The 21,249-nt window shown below is 40.5% G+C and overlaps 1 protein-coding gene across 1 annotated transcript; it reads left to right on the top strand.

The window, feature by feature from the left end:
- The first annotated feature begins 1,601 nt into the window (after nucleotides 1–1,601).
- rundc3aa (RUN domain containing 3Aa) lies at nucleotides 1,602–20,989 on the top strand. The gene is made up of 11 exons (XM_066642289.1): nucleotides 1,602–1,725; nucleotides 14,420–14,535; nucleotides 15,074–15,207; nucleotides 15,433–15,518; nucleotides 16,131–16,220; nucleotides 16,444–16,524; nucleotides 18,343–18,508; nucleotides 18,663–18,820; nucleotides 19,387–19,506; nucleotides 19,596–19,702; nucleotides 20,288–20,989. The coding sequence occupies exons 1-11, from the start codon at nucleotides 1,619–1,621 to the stop codon at nucleotides 20,428–20,430; spliced, it is 1,308 nt and encodes a 435-aa protein (XP_066498386.1). The 5' UTR covers nucleotides 1,602–1,618; the 3' UTR covers nucleotides 20,431–20,989.
- Nucleotides 20,990–21,249: the final 260 nt, after the last annotated feature.

The raw sequence follows: 21,249 nt of genomic DNA, 5'->3' as shown, positions 1-21,249 counted from the left end.
TACAGCCTTAAGAACTGAACAGGCCTAAAAATCTTTTTTTAACGCATCTGAGTCAGCTGAGTCAGGCAGGGACTAAAAGGAACTGCAGAAATAAACAAGTCTGACTCCACTCCAGTGCGCCTCATTCATCACAATGTGTAATGCTGCTCTCTTGTGTTAGACCCTGGAATTTGTGGTACCCTGCACACTACAGGGTTTTTAGTATAATGACAGTTTTCATATATATGTATATATATATACACAGTTTTATTTTAAATTGCATTTAGTTTATTTGTTACAGAATATTTAAATAATGTTGCTTGAAAGGAGGTATTTTAGATAAATATTTATATGAAAATTAATTATTTTCAATTTTTTTTTCTCTAAAGTGCAACTCACATGAGTTTAATCATCCCTGAATGACCCATAGCTCAAGTTCCTGCATGGGGCAGCCATGTTTATTATGGATCCTCTGGTGCACCCAGGCCACTAGATGCCAATATAATACCTGATTACTCTTTTAAAAGGCAAAGCTATTTTATCGTTTTCTACAGTTTTGCTGCATTTAAAGGGATGGATTTGCTTCATTAATTAAATTGTTTCCCAACATTATAATAATACTCCTACACTGTAAGTAAAAATGTACCGTAGAGCTGCATTGTTGTTACTAAAGGTACACATTTACAAGTGTAAAATTACCTTTTAAGAGCTGTTTGAAAATTCGATTATAAAGTTGGCACAAAGTATTGAGCTATGACCCTTTAACAGAACCTTTAATGGATGCTACTTTTAGATTCACATTTTTTTTTATTTTTGCATTTTGCATTTTGCATATTGCAAAAATATCCAAATCCCAATCAACCAAAACATTTAAATGACTTCCTAGTTTCAATCAGCTCCACTTAATATGAAGGAGAACTTTGTAGTTTTACAATTACAGAATGAAGTTCATCCATTGCTCTATGTAATTGTTAGACACACACAAGACCACCAGCAGGTATTATCTGATTAGTGTATAATTTTCAGCGCTGCAGTGACACTGCTGTGATGGTTGTTTGTTAGTGTGGATTCCCCTGGTTCAGGTTGATTAGACACAGCAATGCCTTTAGATTTTTAAACACTGCACACTCACTGTCCACTGGATTAGACACATCTACATTTTTTTATTCACCTTAAATGTAAAGTCAACAACTGTAGCTCATCTGGTTCTGTACAGTTTGTGTTATTTTATGCTGGTCCTTTATCTATGCTGTCAAAACAGAGGGAAAGGTGTCTAAAAACATGCAGAAGAACAGATGGACCACAGACTGTAATTTTAAATCTCTAAAGTGCTCGCGAATGGTCAGCTGAACTAATAAAACGGACAATGAATGTAGAAACTAAGGCCATTTATAAATGTTTTGGCCTATAATACTTGTGTTAAATGCTTGAAACGTTCCTATAACCACCACTGTAAACAATATTGATTCGGAAACTGTATTTAGAATTGCGCGTTTCTCTTCAGACCAGCGAGGACACTTGTGTTTATTTGTTGTTTACTGAAATTTGAGAAGTCGGTGGACTTGCCGTTTACCGCGCTGTGTGGTAGTAGCAGTTGCCGACAGGGGGCTCTGTGCAGAGGGAGTCGGTGCTCGGTCATATGGAGCCGGTCTGCGGCCAGAACGCGATGGCTATGGGTCTAACGTCGAAAAAACCGTCTTCTAGAAACGTCGCCGTGGAGAGAAAGAACCTCATCACGGTCTGCAGGTCTGTTTCTCTTCACAAACATTGGCCGGTTCGGTTATTTAAAAACTATATCCGTTATTATGTGATTATTATTATTATTGTACAGCCTGAGGGAAAGGTTTATTCTGTACCTACGCTTCGTTCTCGTTTACTAGAATGACGACTGTAGCTTATTAAACTGGCCGTTTATTGACAATGGCATTTTGTGGTTGAATCGCTACTGGGTGTTATTACACTGTTTAAAGCAGCGTCATGAGCTTTCACCTTCGGGTGCTCTCCTCCTCTTTCTCTTTCTCCAGCTGTCCCTCCTTCATTGGGCCAACGGACACTGAAAAGTGCTGCGGCCACTCACTGCACAGTGTCCTTCAAAACGCTCTGATAGTCACAGTATGATGTGTTGTGTGTAGAAACAGGATATTCACCCACAGGGATTCCCGTTCCACCTTAAATTGCGCAGCATTTACCTTCTGGTAACGATACATGATATGGGAAAATTTGCTAAATCTCTCTGTAGTTAAATATGCAGTTATATGATATTTAAGTGAGACTTTACAATTTATTTGGGACTAAATATTGCCCAGTAGTATGCTCTGGACACATTTTTGTTTTTCAGTAAGCAGACAGTTGTTGTGCATTAAACTATTCTCCGTTGAGGATAATGTGTTTTCATTCACTGAAAAAACACCCAGTTAGAAGTTAATTAGACTCTGCAGCATTTAAGGTAGAAGGAAGAGTTTCTGCAGGAGCTGCTGAGGCTTAATTCAGCCTCAGCCCTGTGTTTGTGGAAATGCTGCAGTTTGCCATAAGTTCACTGCCTCTGTAAGGGCTAAAAGAAAGACACAGCTATGTTAAATAAAAGGAAGAAGCTGTTTCTGATGATGAGGAGGTTCAGTAAACCGAGGTGAACCACGGATGCAGGTGAAAACATAACGGCTCCTCAGCCACCACTGCGTCTTCACAGTGCCGCAGTCCGGAGAATCACAGTACTGCACATTGCGGAGTGTCCACCACTTAAACAACCGTTGTTTTAATCGGTCCTCCGGTGAAAATCAAGTTTGTTTTTTCTTTTACGTTGTCCATATGGTGTTTAATAGACGTAGTAATAGTGAAATATGCAGTCAGCCTTGGTTATAATTGGGTTTGTTACTGCTCTATTACAAAGACAAAGTCTCAGTGACGTAAAATCAGAGTGCCAGTGTTTCTGATGTCATAAATAAAGGAATTATCCTTTCAACTTTGGGGGACTGGACATTCAAGCTGCAGGTGGGTGAGCAGCAGAGGGTTGAGTGGAGGCCAAGGGCTTAAAGTTTAAAGCTAAACTGAGGACACACCCTCTGTATTTGAGGCTGAAGTTCATTCCCCACTTCTTGTTTCACTTCTTGGTGCAGCAGTTACAGTCTGGTCAAATGACTACATGTTTGGTTGATTTTCTGTGTGAAAGTAAGCAGCACAGTGGTGCCACAGGGAGTGTCGCTGTCACACAGCTCCAGGGACCTGGTGTTGTACGTGATATTTGGGAGAAAATATATATTTTTGTTTTATAACATTAATCTATGAAAGGTTGTTTGCTTATAATAAGTTTCCACTGAAAATTCAGCTTAGTATAAAAATAGCTGCTTTGTTTGTTTTTTTTTAACAACAGACAGCGTATGACATGTAAGACGTGACAGATGTTTGTTGATCCTGTGACTTTTTGAGAACAGTAAACCACATTAAACCCTTTTCACATTAGGAATTAAGCAGTTTTGGATTTGAGCACAGTCACAGGCAATTACAATTTGTTTTTTAAATAATGATTTCAATAGCTCTCCCCGTGTCCACGTGGGTTTCCTCCGGGTGCTCTGGTTTCCTCCCACAGTCCACAAACACACGTTGGTAGGTGGATTGGTGACTCACAAGTGTCCGTAGGTGTGAGTGTGTGAGTGAATGTGTGTTTGTCTGTGTTGCCCTGTGAAGGACTGGCGCCCCCTCCAGGGTGTATTCCCGCCTTGCGCCCAGTGATTCCAGGTAGGCTCTGGACCCACCGTGACCCTGAACTGGATAATGGTTACAGATAATGAATGAAACAGAGCACATGTTTCTGTCTTTTGGACCATCTGGAATGATCTTAGTTTCCAGAAAACCTATGCATTTAATTTTTGTATGGTTTTCTCCTTGTGTAATAGAATTTTAGGTTGCATTGCTTGGTGCAGTGGCTGGCTCTGTTAAATGCCAACAGTTTTTAAAGTACTTTTTAAAGTACAATTTAACATTGTAGTATGACAGTTTCTTGCTGTGTTGCAGTGCCATCTGAGGACTCGAATGCTCATTTAACATTGGTGTCCAGCCTTACCCTACACGGACTGGAATTTCTCTGAATTTTCTTAAGCATTTCACAGTATTAAGTGCAGGAAATGATACAAAACTTTGCAATGTTGCACTGACATAATTTGCTGTTTGAAATATTTCGCTTGGATCATTCCCATCGCCTGAATGGAGAAAGAGAACCAAAAGTTACCACTTTCACATGGAATAGTAGCTGCAACTAAACTGAATATATATTTTTTCTCTTTAAAGTCATGTCAACCTCTAAGCTGTTAATCCTTAAGCTACACATGATAGCAACTTGTAAAACATTCAAGGAGTTGATAAAGCTTGGGACAACATCTCATGTCTCATGTCTACATTTATTACTCTAATAACGTAGCCTCTATTTAGCAGTTAACATATTGGTTTCCTTCAGTGAGGACAGCACAATTCAACTCATCGCTTTATGGTTTGGATGGACATTTACAGCCCTTCATTTCACACAGTACACTTTTTCAGAAGAATCTTGATTGTGATCTAAAGCTCCTGTGTGCCTTGGTCAGTTGTTGACTTGTGAAGTTGTGAAGTTACTGTGAATAAACTACAACGAGTGTCATGCTTGGGAGGAGATCTATGTGGATTTATTGGAAGACGTCATGCAGATATGTTACCAGGTCACCATTTTGTTCACTATCTTGTACTATGAGGGGTGGCATGCACAGATGAGAGTGTTATCACCCTCAATTGTTACAAAAACAATCTTCCATCCAGATATCAAGGTAATGAACCAATGATAAACAAGGAGAGAAGAGACAAACAGCTGAGATGACAGAGAGTGACCATACACATCGTACAATAGAGAAGTAACGTAAAAAATATATCACATTTACCACATTCCAACACAATTCCCTCGACACAAGTACACAATGGTGCAACGTGAATTTTCTTTAAACATTTCACTCTTGTTTATATTGACAAAATGCGTTCAAATTGTACAGTGAAATCATTAGTAACCAGTTCTTTGTACTTTTGCAAGTTCAATGAAGGTTCAAGACAATTAACAAAGCTCTTTTTTTTGGCATTTCACACAATGGTCCAACCGTTCTGGAAATGGGGTTTGTAATGTAAGACCTGAAACTATTACTGCATTTACTGCAGATGTTCTCGGTAATCCTGGGGTCCCTAGTGGGCCAATATGGAAAGAGAAGCACTAATTAGGAATGTGAGAACATGAGATGAGAACCTGTTTACTACTGTGAATGGGCAATTACCCTCGTCAAGCTCATTCGTTTGATTTATAACCCATCAGATTCTAAATGTAGGGAGACTTTATTTTAAGGTCAAGATTCTGCATAAGCAGAGTTCATGAGCTAATGGATCATCTCAATTTTCACTGATTGTGTGTCCATATGCTTCCACACAGGCTACTTTTGGGCTTACCAGCTGGCTGCATAAGTGTGTGTTTTCTAAGGTTCTATTAATGCTCTGTTTTTACTGATAACGAGTTCTTTAACGAGATAACCAGACATTTTTAATATAGCTGCTCTCAAAACAAACAAACAAATACATAAATAAAGATGTGTTTTAAAAAAGTGTGCCACAGAAGATAAAACCCTTTGGTCCCTCAATAACCACTTGATGGATGGAAATGTATAGAATAATCTTTCATATTTCTACCTAATGGACTTGGAGGATCATCTCACTTTTCAGTGATTGTGTGTCCATATGCTTTTACATTTTGGCTGAATCTCTGCAAAGAGTTCAAGGATTTTTTGATTTTCCAGTTCCAAGCCTTTGGGATCTGAGATCTGACTCCGAGGCTTTAGAATCAATATGTCAAAATCTGCCATGTCCACAGTGGACAAAGAGATAGTCTCTTGTCATGGTCTGTATCCTACCTCCTTCTATCCGGTATTCTACCTCCTTCTATTACAATTTTTTTGCACTATTATTTACACTGCCTTGTACATCCATTATCCTACCTCCAAATCAGGTTATTGTCTTCAGTCAGTGTCCCATTGACTCATGTATGTCTATCAGTGAGATGCTGGTATCATATGTCCTGCTCTTGTCTTCTGTTGTCCTACACTTTTCTTTTGTTTGTTCACTTTCATATATGTATATACTTAGCTTAGTTGAATTTAGTCTATTTTTTGTTAAATGTTACTGCATCTTGGAGAGGAGAGTAACGTAATAAATACACATTTCCTCATCCATAGACTGTACTTCAGTTTGGACAAAGTAGAAAACTATACAAATAAAGTTTGCCCGGCGACCCGCAAATAGATTAAGTAGAAAAGAGGAAGACGATGATGATGATGATGATGAAGATGAAAAAGGTGTGAGTCTTATACTTATATGAGGTCTTATACTCAGACAGTACCTGAGGTAAAAACAAACCTTACAGAGACATTTCTGCTTATCTTAAGTAGTATGGCAGCAAGATGTAGATGTAGAAAACACACTCAGAAAAACACCCCTAAAACTGCTCAGTTGTGAGACCTGAAGATATTGAAAATATACAGAAATACTGGAGTCTTTCTGTTAAAAAGAATCCAAAGGACGATCTGCTATGGTATTTCTTCTAAGAGTCTTTTTGGTTACTTCATTTATTTTTAAGTGCATGCAGTTTTTCAGTTTCATTCATTCATTATCTGTAAGCGCTTATCCAGTTCAGGGTCGCAGTGGGTCCAGGGACTCCCTGGAATCATTGGGCGCAAGGCAGGAATACACCCTGGAGGGCAACACAGACACACTCACACATTCGGACAATTTTGAGTCGCCAATCCACCTACCAACGTGTGTTTTTGGACTGTGGGAGGAAACCAGAGCACCTGGAGGAAACCCACGCGGACACGGGGAGAACTCCTCACAGACAGTCACCCAGAGCGGGAATTGAACCCACAACCTCCAAGACCCTGGAGCTGTGTGACTGGCCTGCTGCACCACTGTGCCGCCCAGTTTTTCAGTTTGTATTTTTTTTAATTTTGTTTCTTGTGGAGCATGAAAACATATGGAATGTTTATTTGGCTCTAATCAGTCTCAGTTCAAGGTTTTCTTTCAAACAAATGCACTGAATACCAAGGCAGCAGACAGCAACGTTTTATTAAACATTGACCACAATCACTTTCCACAGTTGTAGCCTTCAACTGACTGCAAAACTCTGGTAAGACATATAACATACAAACACGAGCAAGAGGGAAAAAAAAATCTAAAATGGACTTTGGTAAGCACAAGGACATTTCTATTGACAAAAAACAATAGTCATCTTTTCTCCAGGACCCCTACTTGACCATTTCAAGACAAGTGTACCATAGGATTTAAAAACAAGTGACACATGACATGAACTTTAAATTGTTAAAAGGATTAAACTTGTAATTGATTACCTGTTGCTAGCCAAGACATCTCAAACAATGAATGACCATTATGTTTTAAGATAAGCATATAAATTAGCTCAGTTTACATATCTACTCCACTATGTTTTGTGTAACTGAAACCTCCTGTGTTTCTGGGTCTGGTTTGTGTTGGGCCCTGTCCCAGTCGCCAGAATATGTTCTCAATTAATCCCCCTCACTGTTGATGAAATGGTTGCTTGCTTTGCTTACATGTAGCTACTGGACTTGCAAGTCAAAAGTGCTTCACATGAGTGGGGAGAACATACTCAAGACGTGTGACATCAGCAAGGATAACCAGTGACATGATGTTGTGTTTTCTGACTATGGCTTCTATGTCTGAGCAGCCACGATGCAGTAAAGCCACTCTCCCTTGCTGCTGGGAAGTACTGCTAAAGGAAAAGAAGGTGTTTCATTCCCAGTGAGCCCTCCAGTGGGCAGTGTGGTGCTGCTCCCAGCAGAAAGCCATTTATATTTGGACAGAGAGTTTACACCATACAGATGACCTCAAGATTGTATGAATTCTTGAATGATGAAAAGAGCGTTTATGACGGTCAGAAACACAGTTGGTTCTCAATGTAAGGCAGACTATATCTCACTACGTACTTATGACCCCAAAGCAAATAAGTGCTAATGTGTAAAGCATTAGTTACAGTGCAGTTTTTTTTTCGTATCTCTTATAACATTCACACACAAAATTTCTGTTTCACAGACGTAATGTAACTATGCAAAGTCACATGGATTCCAATTATCACTAAATAAAAATGGCTGATTTCCAAGACAGAGATTAGGCCTGGTTCTGGGCTACACAGAATTTTGAATATAAATTTTATATTGAAATGAAAGATAAACTTACTACTACTAATACTACTACTACTAATAATAATAACAATTATTATTATTATTATACATTCTATGTTAGGACATTTATTTTGTATAAAATAGGCTTAACCACTGTCTAGGAAACATGTCCCATACATTGAAGGGATTATATACATTTTTATATACTTTTGGGGGAATTTTACACCAGCACATATTAAAGATGTCAGATGGAAAATAATTCAAAGAAAGTGTGCCGTCTGGGATCAGGTTTTGGCTTTCATATCCCAATCTTTTTTGAAGCTGATTGGCATGAGACAATTTATGTGCCTGGTCGTTGTTTATATGACATGAATACACAGATGTAAGACACAACACAAGTACAGTAACCCAAGTATAACAGTACAATTATCATCACAGGGTGTTCTTAAGGGCTTTGCATATAATTGCAATTAATGGAGAACAGGGCTTGATGATGTTTACTCCAGGTCAGTGTTGAGAGGTCAGAGTTCCAGCAGGTTTGAAGAAAGTCTCTGTGTTTTCAAGCTCTGAAGGCCAGTTTGGGTGACACAACTTTAATAAGAATGTCCACAACAGGTTATGATCCTAATTTGATGATCTTTCCCTGAATTTGATTAAATGACTTTTGGATTTTCAAGTGAAACCTTGGTTGTTTGTAAGTTGGTTTGACTTGAAATGTATTTAGGCTGGAAGTGCTCCTGTGGACACGTCTGTGCAGAGCTATGCAGGCTGTTCAAAAGCCAGAAATTTGCATTTTATCAAAATTTGTTAGGAAGATTTTGAGAAAAGTTGATGGCAGCAGCATATTCAACCTAGGGAAATAAAATGTGAGCATTAATATACTGTGTATGACCTGCTTTATTTTCCTACTTTTTCCCCATTTTTACTTCACTTTAGCTTTCTATAATGAGGGAGAACACAAGATGAAGGTTAAGAGGAAGAAATTATGAGTGAACAGCTGAGAATTAGTCCGGGAGACAGGAACATTTACAATTCTTTTTTTTTTTTTTTTTTTTGGAGTCTAGCTGAAGTAAAAAAAAAAAAAAACGTCCATGACGGTTCTTTGTTTTAGAACTTCAGCATCTTCTACAAGCATTCTTGAAATGGAAATATTTTTGTTCAACAGGGAAGATTTGAGCTCCTTAAATGCAGCAACTGTGATAGCTTCCATGTAGTTGTCATTTAATATGAGAAAAAAATCAATGTGGAGTCAGTTCTTAAAATGTGATTTTAATTATGGAAGATTCTTTAAATGTTCCCCTACTGCTTGCTTTCTGAATTGCCTCGACATATAACCCTTCATGCTTGTCCAGCACAGACTCTTTTGTCAAAACCCCTACGCTCTAGATACTGTATACCATGATGTTTAGATCCATCAGTATAACATTGTCTGTATTTCGTATGTCAGCCACCATGAACCCTCAGTAACACATACATCTGCCATTTAATAGACACTTACAGTTACCAGTCAAAAACTTATACATGAACTGAAAAGGGAATGTTGAGTATTGTGGGTTCCAGTGCTAATTGAATAGTAGGGTACACGACCCTGAGGAGTATGAACAGGATTCTCCACCCACTCTGAGTGTACTTGCTGTTTGGAAAGTGGGTCCTTGTCTGACAGTCTTGATTTGTAATGTTGGGGAATTGGAGAAAAAATAAGGTTTGCTGCAGAGCTTCAACAGTGGAGGCATCATCTGACAGACAGAGAGAGGGAGGAAAATGAAGAGTGTTAGAATTATTGCTGAAAAGACAAGATGTTGAGAAGCGTAGTAAGACATCATGTGCCAATTACAGAGGTGGGAGGGGTATGTGACAGAAAAGAATGATGACTGGATGAGCGAAGTACAGTATTAAAGGAAAAGATGAATAGCTGATCATCAAGTTGCAGAGACAGCATGTCTAAAGTAAGAATCAGCACTTTTGTGCTGTTATCGATGAAGCAACATACTCACAAAATGTGTGAGTGCTTCTGGAAGAGTACAAAAAATGGACACACTTCCCTCAAAAGTGCATTAAACTCACATCAACTGCCATTCTGAAAGAATGGCCATAGCGTGGCTTTCCTTTGGCTTGTGGCCAAAGTGGGCGAGAGCAGAAGCACAAAAGCCATTTGTTTAGTGGCTGTACATTTGTTTTTCAGTGTCAAATCGTACCAAGGGCATCTTGCTGCCACATTCACCAATTAGCATTTCAGGCATACCAGCTCTTCTTTCAACTTCTTTGCAGAAAGCAGTGATTTAGCATTGCATTAGCCCACTCCAGCTTGGAGCCCCACGTTTTTACGCCTCCATCATTTACAAGGGTTTGAAGTCATTTACATGGTTTCTTACTTTGAAGAACCCTTTATTGTCACCAAAGGAGAGCCTGGTTGATACAGAGATATAGTACATTTACATCTAAACAGTTGGATTTTGCACTCTTTCAAAATTGGGAGGACAAATTAAAGTCTCATTTACTTTGAAGGTGATGACAATAAATAAAAGGGTATCATTAATCAGGTTATGCAGACCACTCTATATTCTAAAAATTATCAATCCACTGTAAGAAACAGGTCAAATGCCACAATCTATCCACATTTTAATATGAGAGATTCCACATTTGCTGTAGGATAAAATAATCTAAACAGGTATAACCTGAATTGGCACATTCAGGCCCAGATGAAACTGTTCAGTATGATTTATGAAGTCAAGCAGTTGGAATGAAATTCTGGATATTATTTTTATATTGACTTTTTAGTCTTTGCTAGCTCTGGACATAACTTTAGCAAATAAATAATTAAACACTAAGAAACATACATAACTGTGTCGTGTGCCAAGTTTTTCTAATATGTCACTTCTGCCTAAAATATTGACAAAGAAATAAAAAAACACATGTTGCATTGGAAGGCATTTTAGCAAGTTTCCTCATTTACTAACCTGCATCCATGACTTAATCCCAAGGAATTAATGGAACAGAAAAAGCCTTGACGTCAAATTCGGTCCTGAAGTTTTTAGGTGTTGAACAATAAATAAATGAAAAAAGACTTGGTTGGTTGATGTTCGGAATAATCCCCTCAGAATTCCACAGCGATGGCGCCACAGTTTCAGTTTTTTTTGATATTTTCAATATCTGACATGCTGGAGAAACCCCCCACCTCCCAACCCTGGTACCAATCGACCTCTCCACAGACCCTTGCATGACAGCCCCACTTCCTATTAAAGAGTCTTTCTTTTGGGCATGAGTGCCTTTCGGAAAGACGTGGTCTTAGTGCCCCTGCTGAATGAGGCACCACCCAGAGAGATCTTGGTCTTGCCACTAGTGATGGTGGAGGAGCCCATGGATGTGGTGCTCTTTCCGCGCGAGATGGAAGAGTTGCCCATCATGATCTTGGTCTTACCCCTCTTGATGGACGTGCTTCCCAGGTTGAGGGCCGTCCTGCCCTCCGTTATGCTGGTGTTACCCATTGTGGAGGAGAACCAACTTCAGACGGAGGTGAGACAATCGGTTCTCCTCCAAGCAGCCAGCCTGGAAGATGATAGGCACGTTGGGGTAAATCTTGCCTCTTCTTCGTCTGAAAGGTCTGTTTTCCTCAGATTTTACAGGACAAGGATTTGATCGCTCATTGCATTCCCTGGTACCACGGTGCTCCAGCGTGCACGGATCGTGCCTTGCTGGGTGTGACAAGATCAACACAGCAAGTTATGAGATAGGTCTAGTATGCTAAGCGCAGTTCAGCGCAGCCCCCATGTACCAGCATAAAGCCCCTTGTTGAGCAAGACGACGTGGGCTCCACAGGGCCACATACCTCCCCTGTGCCCCGTGAATGGACAGAGGCTGCCGTAGGAGGCCGCAGCTCTATCTGGGGGCCTGGGGGACAGTAGATGTCATTGTCCCATCGCAAAGGCGAGGCTGTGGAACGCACTGAAGGACACATTGTTGAGGGGTACAATCAGTGGTGACATCACTAAGTTTCTTGGCATTGTCTCCCTGTGGAACTGCTCTCCAGTGGTGGCTTGGATGATACTGTACATGTGTACTTCTGAAATTATATAATTATATCCATACCGTATAGACTGGGAAATCATACTGTAGCATTTTGTTTCAAAAGATTCATGTGATCATACATTGGGGTGGTCAAAAATTGTCCATAATCAAATGCTAGGTTTCACAAAATATCTCAAACCTCTCCACATATCTGACAATAATTTACTGATAAGCATATATACTGGTTTTCCTTTACTGAGAAACATAAACAAACATGTTCCAAGATTTTTATCTATATTGAGGTATAGTTTATTAGCATTAATTTGATAAATCCTAGCTGATATTAGCATTACGTTAAAGAGGTTGTTACATTAAGATGTGTCTAGGCACCGGAATATATTATACTTTATGTACTTCAGTGTTTCCACATGCTATGTGTGTTGGTCATGTCATGTAAAGCATCTGCATTGTCGCTTTATATGACAAGACTGCCCCCAGAAAACAGTGTCTTGTATTATTGGTTCTCTTCAGACACATGCCTCTTGGGTGTGTACACATTACACCATACCAGCTGTTTCAAACAGAAATCCTGCCAGCACATTGACAGACTCTTACTTCAGTCCTGCTATATGACATTATAATCATTCCCATATTCACCACACAAATGTTTATTTTCTTTGAATCAGCCTGGACTAATCAATTATATTCCAACTGGGGAACATAAATTTCATACCAGATTCCAAGCTGGCTTAAGCTACAATACATATCTGAGCACTCAACGCAGACACATCCATCCCACAAAACAACTAACCTGCTTGAGCATTCTTAATCCCAAAGTCTGTTTGTTGTGTGTATGCGTGTAAGTGTTTCAGTCAGAGATGAAAATCCCAGTAGAGGTTCCATTGAGTTTCTTTGCCTCTTTTGAGGAGTGTTTTGATTACAGTTATTGACTTCTTCCCTTGACTTAAAGTGGCCTTACTTAAAGAGCTTGTGGTTTCTCCATGTGTAACTTTGGTTGTACCCACCGCAAATGCAGTTTCTCCGCTCTTCAGTTTGGTCTTGCTCCTTGAGACGGCTGTCCTTCCCCATGAGATGGCGTTCTTGCTTCTTAGTAGTTTGGTTTTCCCTTTTATGAAGGAGGTCTTTCTCATTAAAATGGATGCGTTGCTTCTTGATCTCGGGGAGTCCTTTCCTATTGTTCCTTGTGTTTCTTGCTGTGTTTCTGTTGCCTCATAGTCCTCTGGTTTCTCTCTTGCTTTTGGTTTCTTCTTGCTCCTCATGCCAGCGCTTGCAGGTCCTTTTTCCATTTAAGTAGTTCGGCGCTTGGGCATTAGGGCCTTGCGGAAAGAGGTGGTGGTTTTGCCCCGACTGAAGCTGGCTCTGCCCAGAGAGATGGTGGTCTTGCCTCGAGTGATGGTGGAATCCCCCATGGAGGTAGTGGTGACCCCGCGGGTGATGGAAGACTTGCCCATGGTGATGGATGTCTTGCCCCGGGCTATAGAGGAGCCACCCACGGACAGGGCCGTCTTTCCTTCAGTGATGCTGGTGTTCCCCATGAATGCATAAGGGGAATTGACTCTGGAAAATTCTGCCAATCCTTGCTTTTCTTTTGTATTTTGGCTGTGTGGGCTAGAGCGGTCTCTGCATACCAAAACCCTGCAGGTTGGCCTGTGTAGGAGAGTCTTGTGAGATTGGTGGCAATCCACAGCAGCAAAACTGTACCAGTTCTGAGAGCTGCCCTAAATAGATCAGGCGACTAATCGTAGAGTGAGTGGGTGGAGAGAACAAGTGTGTGGGTGTTTGTGTTGAGGGTATTCTGTCATTTTCTGTGAAGCTGAGCTTTAAAAAAAAAAAGCAGTCACAGAGGTTGGAATGGAACTCAGGCAAATAGACAAAGGTCGTAATGCCGACTGTAGTGTTGCCCTACAAGGACTCTGATTGTGATTGTTGCTGTGGTAATGGGGCAGCACATCTGAAGAGGCGCATTGTGTAGTACACAGGACAATTGGTGGTGACCTCAGTGGCCTGCCATGGCACCACTCCCAAAAGCTGCCTGTTCTTCAGAATGGAGAGCTGAGGCGTGCTTGTGTATGTGTTTGTGTGTGTGTGTGCGTGTGTATGTGTGTGTGTATGTGTATGTGTGGGTGTGCGTGCAGGAGAAACAGCGAGAGATCACTCTGGTATAGCATTTCTTTGTAAATGTATTAATTTTTTTCATATACCTGTTTCAGGTTTTCAGTAAAGACTTTATTGGAGAAGTACACTGCTGAGCCTATCGATGATTCATCAGAAGAGTTTGTAAACTTTGCCTCTATTTTGGAGCACATCCTCAGTCATCGCTTTAAAGGTAAAGCCATAAACAACTATGTGTTAAAACTAAGGGTGCACATTCAAATCAGCTAAGACTGGAATTCATAATAATAACATTTCAAGAATTATGACTGATCCACTTTATATTTAATTAGACAGCCCATTTTTATTTATGAATTAAAAAAACGCTGGAGTAGCACCCTAAAGCAGATAATGTTATACATCTGGCCACAAGTAATTGTCCCATTCAAATTAGCCCATACATCTGCGAGACCCACCCTCTTTAGAATAATTTGATGAATTCATACACTACAAAGCAGTTTTATACTGCTTCCCTTGTGAGATGCACTTTCAAATAATAATTCCTTTAATAAATATTGTTTGTTAGATTTTTGTTGTAAAAATGACTTGTAAAAACTGTACTAAAACCCTGCGCTTGCAAATTTGGTTACAAAGGAAGCACAATGATCAGTGCATCCCTCTCCAGTACATGGCTTATTTATGCATTAAACAGACTTGATTTAAAAGGCAGAACGTTGGAGACTCAGTCTGTGTGTTTTATGGTGTTTGGTCAGGTCCGGGAGGCTGGTTCAGTTCAGATGGTCAGAGAAGTTTCTGGGACTATGTTCGTCTGGCTTGCAGTAAAGTGCATAACAACTGCATCAGCAGCATTGAGAACATTGAAAACATCAGCACGTCCCGAGCCAAGGCAAGAGTCTCCATCTCTTCAAATGTCTGTAGTAAACACTTACCACTCCTGACCGTCATTTACATGTCTTCCTTTGTTTCTGCTTTTGTATTCTAACACTGCATCTTGAGTAATAAACAATATTTCTAAAATCCTGCTGCTGTATGGGAATGCTTCACTTCTTTCTAAGTCCTTTCTGCTTAAGTTTTTTAGCTACATGTCAAATATCTTGTATGTCTGATGTAGGGCCGGGCATGGATTAGAATGGCTCTGATGGAGAAGCGTCTGTCTGAGTATATTGCCACAGCCTTAAGAGATACTCGGACCACAAGGTAAGAAGAAGCCCTGCATAATTTATATATATTCAGAGCTTACGTAAATGAAACTGAAGCACATAACAATTACTGCTGAGTAATAGCCACTTTGGACAGTGTAAAGGTGCAAAGTGTTTTTGGATACAATGTAGTTCTCTGTCAAAAAACTTAGAAATTAAGATTCTTGGGTAAGATACACTAAGTGGCCATTGTAGATACTTATTTACTCCCAGACCCACCCTACTGTAACAGCCTCTAAATATTCTGAGAAAGATTTAAACTAGATTTTGGAGCATTGCTGTGAGGACTGGATTGCATTCAGACACATAAGCAGTAGTGATGTTGGGTACAGGTGTTGTGCTGGATCACAAACTCCTCTCCAACTCATTCCAATGTTATGGGATGAAGCTCCATCACTTTAGGGAACACAGTTCTACTACCCTATTTTAGGGGGGTTATTCCATTCTAGCTAACACTTGCCATTGGACACAATTAGGCTCATGTGTTGCTGCTCCAGAGCATCTCATTCCATTTGTGTCCATTGAACAAACATGTTTTTTGACCATTCTAGCCAGACATGTGACTATAACTAACTGTGTGTGTGTGTGTGTGTGTGTGTGTGTCCTGCAGGAGGTTTTATGATGATGGGGCCATTATGCTTAGAGAGGAAGCTACAGTCCTGACAGGGATGCTGATTGGACTTAGTGCCATTGATTTCAGGTGAGGTTTCCTGAAGAAAGCCTGTACATTCTCTAATGGGAGAGACGAATATTATAGTATGAGTTTACTGCTTTACACTCATTCACAATTTACTCCACAACCACGTGATTTAAAATAATTACAGACTCTTAGATACTGTAGTTGTAACACACAGACTCATGTGATTATTCTAACTGTCTTGTTTCCTCTCTCTTTTCTCTCTCTCTGTTTCACTCTCTTGCAGTTTCTGTTTGAAGGGGGAGGTATTAGATGGGAAAACACCTGCTGTGATTGATTACACACCGTACCTGAAATTTACCCAAAGGTGTGAGGCGCTTCCATGAAGCACTACGCTTGCCATCTAATACAACTTTGGATTTGTACTTTATACAGGAATATGACTTAACCTCTATTTTTAAGGGTTTTATAAGGATTTATATAAGATGTGGATATGCTCACTGGTAGATCACTGCTGCTGACTGATACACACTTCCTGGTCATCCATCATATACCAGAGACCAAACAATAATTTACATATATTCAAAAAGAAAAAATTAAGATGTTATAGGGATCACACAGGTTTGTACCGCTAGCAAATGTAACTGTTTTTATATTTGATAAAAACTGAAATCTGAATCAGTTAAAAAAAATGTATGTTATGACCTACAACCTGCAGCAATAACTGCTTCTGGCATGTGGCAATTTTCTTATAGGAAAGTCTGTCAGAAACCAACTTACAGGGGTTGGACAATGAAACTGAAAGACCTGGTTTTAGACCACAATAATTTATTAGTATGGTGTAGGGCCTCCTTTTGCGGCCAATACAGCATCAATTCGACTTGAGAATGACATATACAAGTCCTGCACAGTGGTCAGAGGGATTTTAAGCCATTCTTCTTGCAGGATAGCGGCCAGGTCACTACGTGATGCTGGTGGAGGCTACACTTCCTGACTCGCTCCTCCAAAACACCCCAAAGTGGCACAATAATATTTAGATCTGGTGACTGTGCAGGCCATGGGAGATGTTCAACTTCACTTTCATGTTCATCAAACCAATCTTTCACCAGTCTTGCTGTGTGTATTGGTGCATTGTCGTCCTGATACACGGCACCGCCTTCAGGATACAATGTTTGAACCATTGGATGCATATGGTCCTCCAGAATGGTTCGGGAGTCCTTGACAGTGACGCGCCCATCTAGCACAAGTATTGGGCCAAGGGAATGCCATGATATAGCAGCCCAAACCATCACTGATCCACCCCCATGCTTCACTTTGGGCATGCAACAGTCTGGGTGGTACGCTTCTTTGGGGCTTTTCCACACCGTAACTCTCCCGGATGTGGGGAAAACAGTAAAGGTGGACTCATCAGAAAACAATACATGTTTCACATTGTCCACAGCCCAAGATTTGTGCTCCTTGCACCATTGAAACCGACGTTTGGCATTGTCATGAGTGACCAAAGGTTTGGCTATAGCAGCCCGGCCGTGTATATTGAGCTCCCGACGGACAGTTCTGGTGGAAACAGGAGAGTTGAGGTGCACATTTAATTCTGCCGTGATTTGGGCAGCCGTTTTTATGTTTTTTGGGTACAACCCAAATCAGCACCCGAACATCCCTTTCAGACAGCTTCCTCTTGCGTCCACAGTTAATCCTGTTGGATGTGTTTCGTCCTTCTTGGTGGTATGCTGACATTACCCTGGATACTGTGGCTCTTGATACATCACAGAGACTTGCTGTCTTGGTCACAGATGCGCCAGCAAGACGTGCACCAACAATTTGTCCTCTTTTGAACTCTGGTATGTCACCCATAATGTTGTGTGCATTGCAGTATTTTGAGCAAAACTGTGCTCTTACCCTCTGCTAATTGAACCTTCACACCCTGCTCTTACTGGTGCAATGTGTAATTAATGAAGATTGGCCACCAGGCTGGTCCAATTTAGCCATGACACCTCCCACACCACAATGACAGGTGTTTTAGTTTCATTGTCAAACCCCTGTATATTTAAATAGGGAGAGACATATAAACTAAAAAAATGCCATTAAATTTCAGGAAAAAAGAAAATTTCAAATGACTACCTATAAGCGACTGTGTTGCTATGATTATATTGTAGCTCTGGCTGAAGTGATACTGTGTTCTCTGTAGTTATGACTACCTGAGTGATGAAGAGGACCGGCGCAGTGTGGACAGCAGTGCAAGTGATGACAGTGTAGCTGAGCATCCTTACATCCCCCTGGTCACTGATGAGGAGAGCTGGAGTACCAAGTGCCGAAAGATGGAGCAAAGGTTTAAAATTGTCTATGCTCAGAAGGTAATCACACACACACACACACACATTTATGTCCAAAAATACATGTCAAACATTATACACTTAAAAAGTTTAAATCTAATGCAATAGAAAATTCCATCTTTTGCTAAACACAAATTCCTGTATATGTTGTATATTCTGTTTGTTATTGTATCAGGGGTACCTGGAGGAATTGGTGCGGTTGCGAGAATCACAGCTGAAGAATGTAGAGACGGAGAATAAAAGATTAAATGCTAAACTGGAAGACCTGCAGATCCAGAGCCAACAGGAGAAAAAAGAGCTGGAGGCCATTATACTGGAACTACAGGCACAATTGTACATACTCGTGATTTCTTCATACATACACTACTATGCAAAAGAGTAGAATGTTTTCAATGCAATTAAACAGATTTGGTTGCAGAAAATGTTTAAAAGAACTTAATATGCTAAACATATGCAGCTTCAAAAGCTTCACTCAGCTCTACTGACCATACAGGAGTATCTTGTAGTTCTACAAATAACAACTGTATTCCACGTGACTGTCACCCTGCATGCATTCATACATTGTTTGAATTCTTTCACACTGTTCTTCAATTGTCAAGACCCCAACAGTACCACCATAGAGCAAATATGATTTGGGTGGTGGATCATTCTCAGTGCTGTAGTGACTAGTGCACCTGGATCAGACACATCAGTGCTGCTAAATTTGTTATAAATTGCGTCCACTCAGGGTCCTCTCTATATTTATGTATATGGTAAATACTCAAAACACTCTGGGACACAAATTACCATCTCACTGTGTGTGATTATAGAATCTTCAGGACATATCAGCCTTTAGCCCCTCCATTCATATGAATGTAGTCATTTTATCTTTCTTTTCATTGACTTCCTGTATTCAACAGGACTGGTATCATTCCGTGTGAATCCGCTCATTTGCCAAAAGACCAATCAGTGTCCTTAATCAACCAATGGCCACCTTCACGGGCTGCCAACAACCAAGGGGATATAAAGCTTTTTCGCAGGTAAGTGTGTGTATTTATGACAGTGCAAATATAAGATGCCTTAGTGCAACACTGCATTTCATGTTCTGTGTGTATATCCATTCACTTAGGAGAAGTTTTCATAGCTTAACCTTTCCTGGTGAGGTCAGTCTGAACTCTAAAGGTCCTCTCAAGGGGGAAGAGAAGCAAAATGGAGAGTCTGCCTGGTGTTCAACAGGTAAAGGATCTACTGAATATGAATGTCCCAAATTGAAGGGAGAACACATTAAATACTCATTCATTCATTCATTGTCCGTAACCGCTTATCCAATTCAGGGTCGAGGTGGGTCCGGAGCCTACACTGAATCACTGGGTGCAAGGCAGGAACACACCCTGGAGGGGGCGCCAGTCCTTCATAGAGCGACACACACTCAGACATTCACTCACAAACTCACACCTAGGGATACTTTTGAGTCGCCAATCCACCTACTAATGTGTGTTTTTGGACCGTGGGAGGAAACTGGAACACCCGTAAGAAACCCACACGGACACTGGGAGAACACACCAAACTCCTCACAGACTGTCACCAATGACAAGGCTTAATCTCCTACTGAACAGTATTATATACAGTGTTGTACTATATATGTTCATGGCCTACAGAGACCCAGTTTGTTGTCATAAGCTAGCTGCTGCCTCAGTGGCTGTACTTGGAGTGGGTGTTGGCCTGCAGGTCTGCCAGACCCACTGTGGGTGAGGAATCCTGATGTTAGCATGTGATTAAACTTGTTATTTTTTGTTGTTTTTCTGTCCTTTCTTCTGCCAGCTAAAGATACCACTCCATCTATGCTGGGCCTGTGTGGTTCTCTGGCCTCTTCCCCAAGCTGCAAATCTCTGGCCAGCCTCAAATCCAGCGAATATTTGGTCAACATTAGCACTGAGCCTAGTCCTGCACTGTCCCCCAGCTAAAGGGTGTCTGAAATCAGCCCTCTTTCTGAATGCAGATGCATCAGTCCTCTCCGCCAGCATTCCTCCTTCACCCTCATTTAAACTCATTTATCACTCATCATTAGGAAAGAGCCTAACTGCTCTGGTCAGGGACACCTTTCTCGGCCTGTGCTGAGACAGTGTTGAATTTTAGTGTGAACGGTGATGTTATCCCCCTCCATCCGTAGTGAATTTGTAGTAATTTCATGCAAACTCCCTTCATTCTCATTCTCCAGTGTCCATGATGAGTGAGAAATGGCAAGAATTAATTTGTGCTGGATCTGTCTGCATGAGAACTGACCTCCATCCAGAATGACTGTAAATGTCTTCACTGACCTGACATGCTTGTGCCACCATCAGTTATGCCTGGCGTTGTGTGAGTGTGGGCAGCAGCAAGTGTCAGACCTTCTCTAGCTTTGTTATGTTTGTAAAGCTTTGTTTGGCTTGACTTGTACTGCTTTGTTTCTACATATTCTATATTTTGTTATGTAGTGGCAGTGCTTTTGTCATTTCTGGCAATAAAATGGTCCTCCTTTTGGTTATCACAGTTCATATTTGGTGTCCTGTATATTTATTAATCATCTTCCTTCTCTTATATCACAGATATTACCTGAGATGGGTTTATTTTAACCTTACAATCCTAGCAAATATTATGACAATGTTTAGTTCATGTTTCTGACATTGAAACAAAGCTAACGACTTTGACATCACCTTCTTAGGCATCCTAGTTTGAGGTATTGGCTAAAAGTGCTTTACTCAGACAGGTATCATTAATTCATTGTCTGTAACTGCTTGCGGTGT

This window comes from Hoplias malabaricus, chromosome 13 (genome assembly GCF_029633855.1).
Source record: "Hoplias malabaricus isolate fHopMal1 chromosome 13, fHopMal1.hap1, whole genome shotgun sequence".
NCBI lineage: Eukaryota > Metazoa > Chordata > Actinopteri > Characiformes > Erythrinidae > Hoplias > Hoplias malabaricus.
Note: the sequence above shows the minus strand (reverse complement) of the source record. Positions and strands in the feature narration are given on the sequence as shown.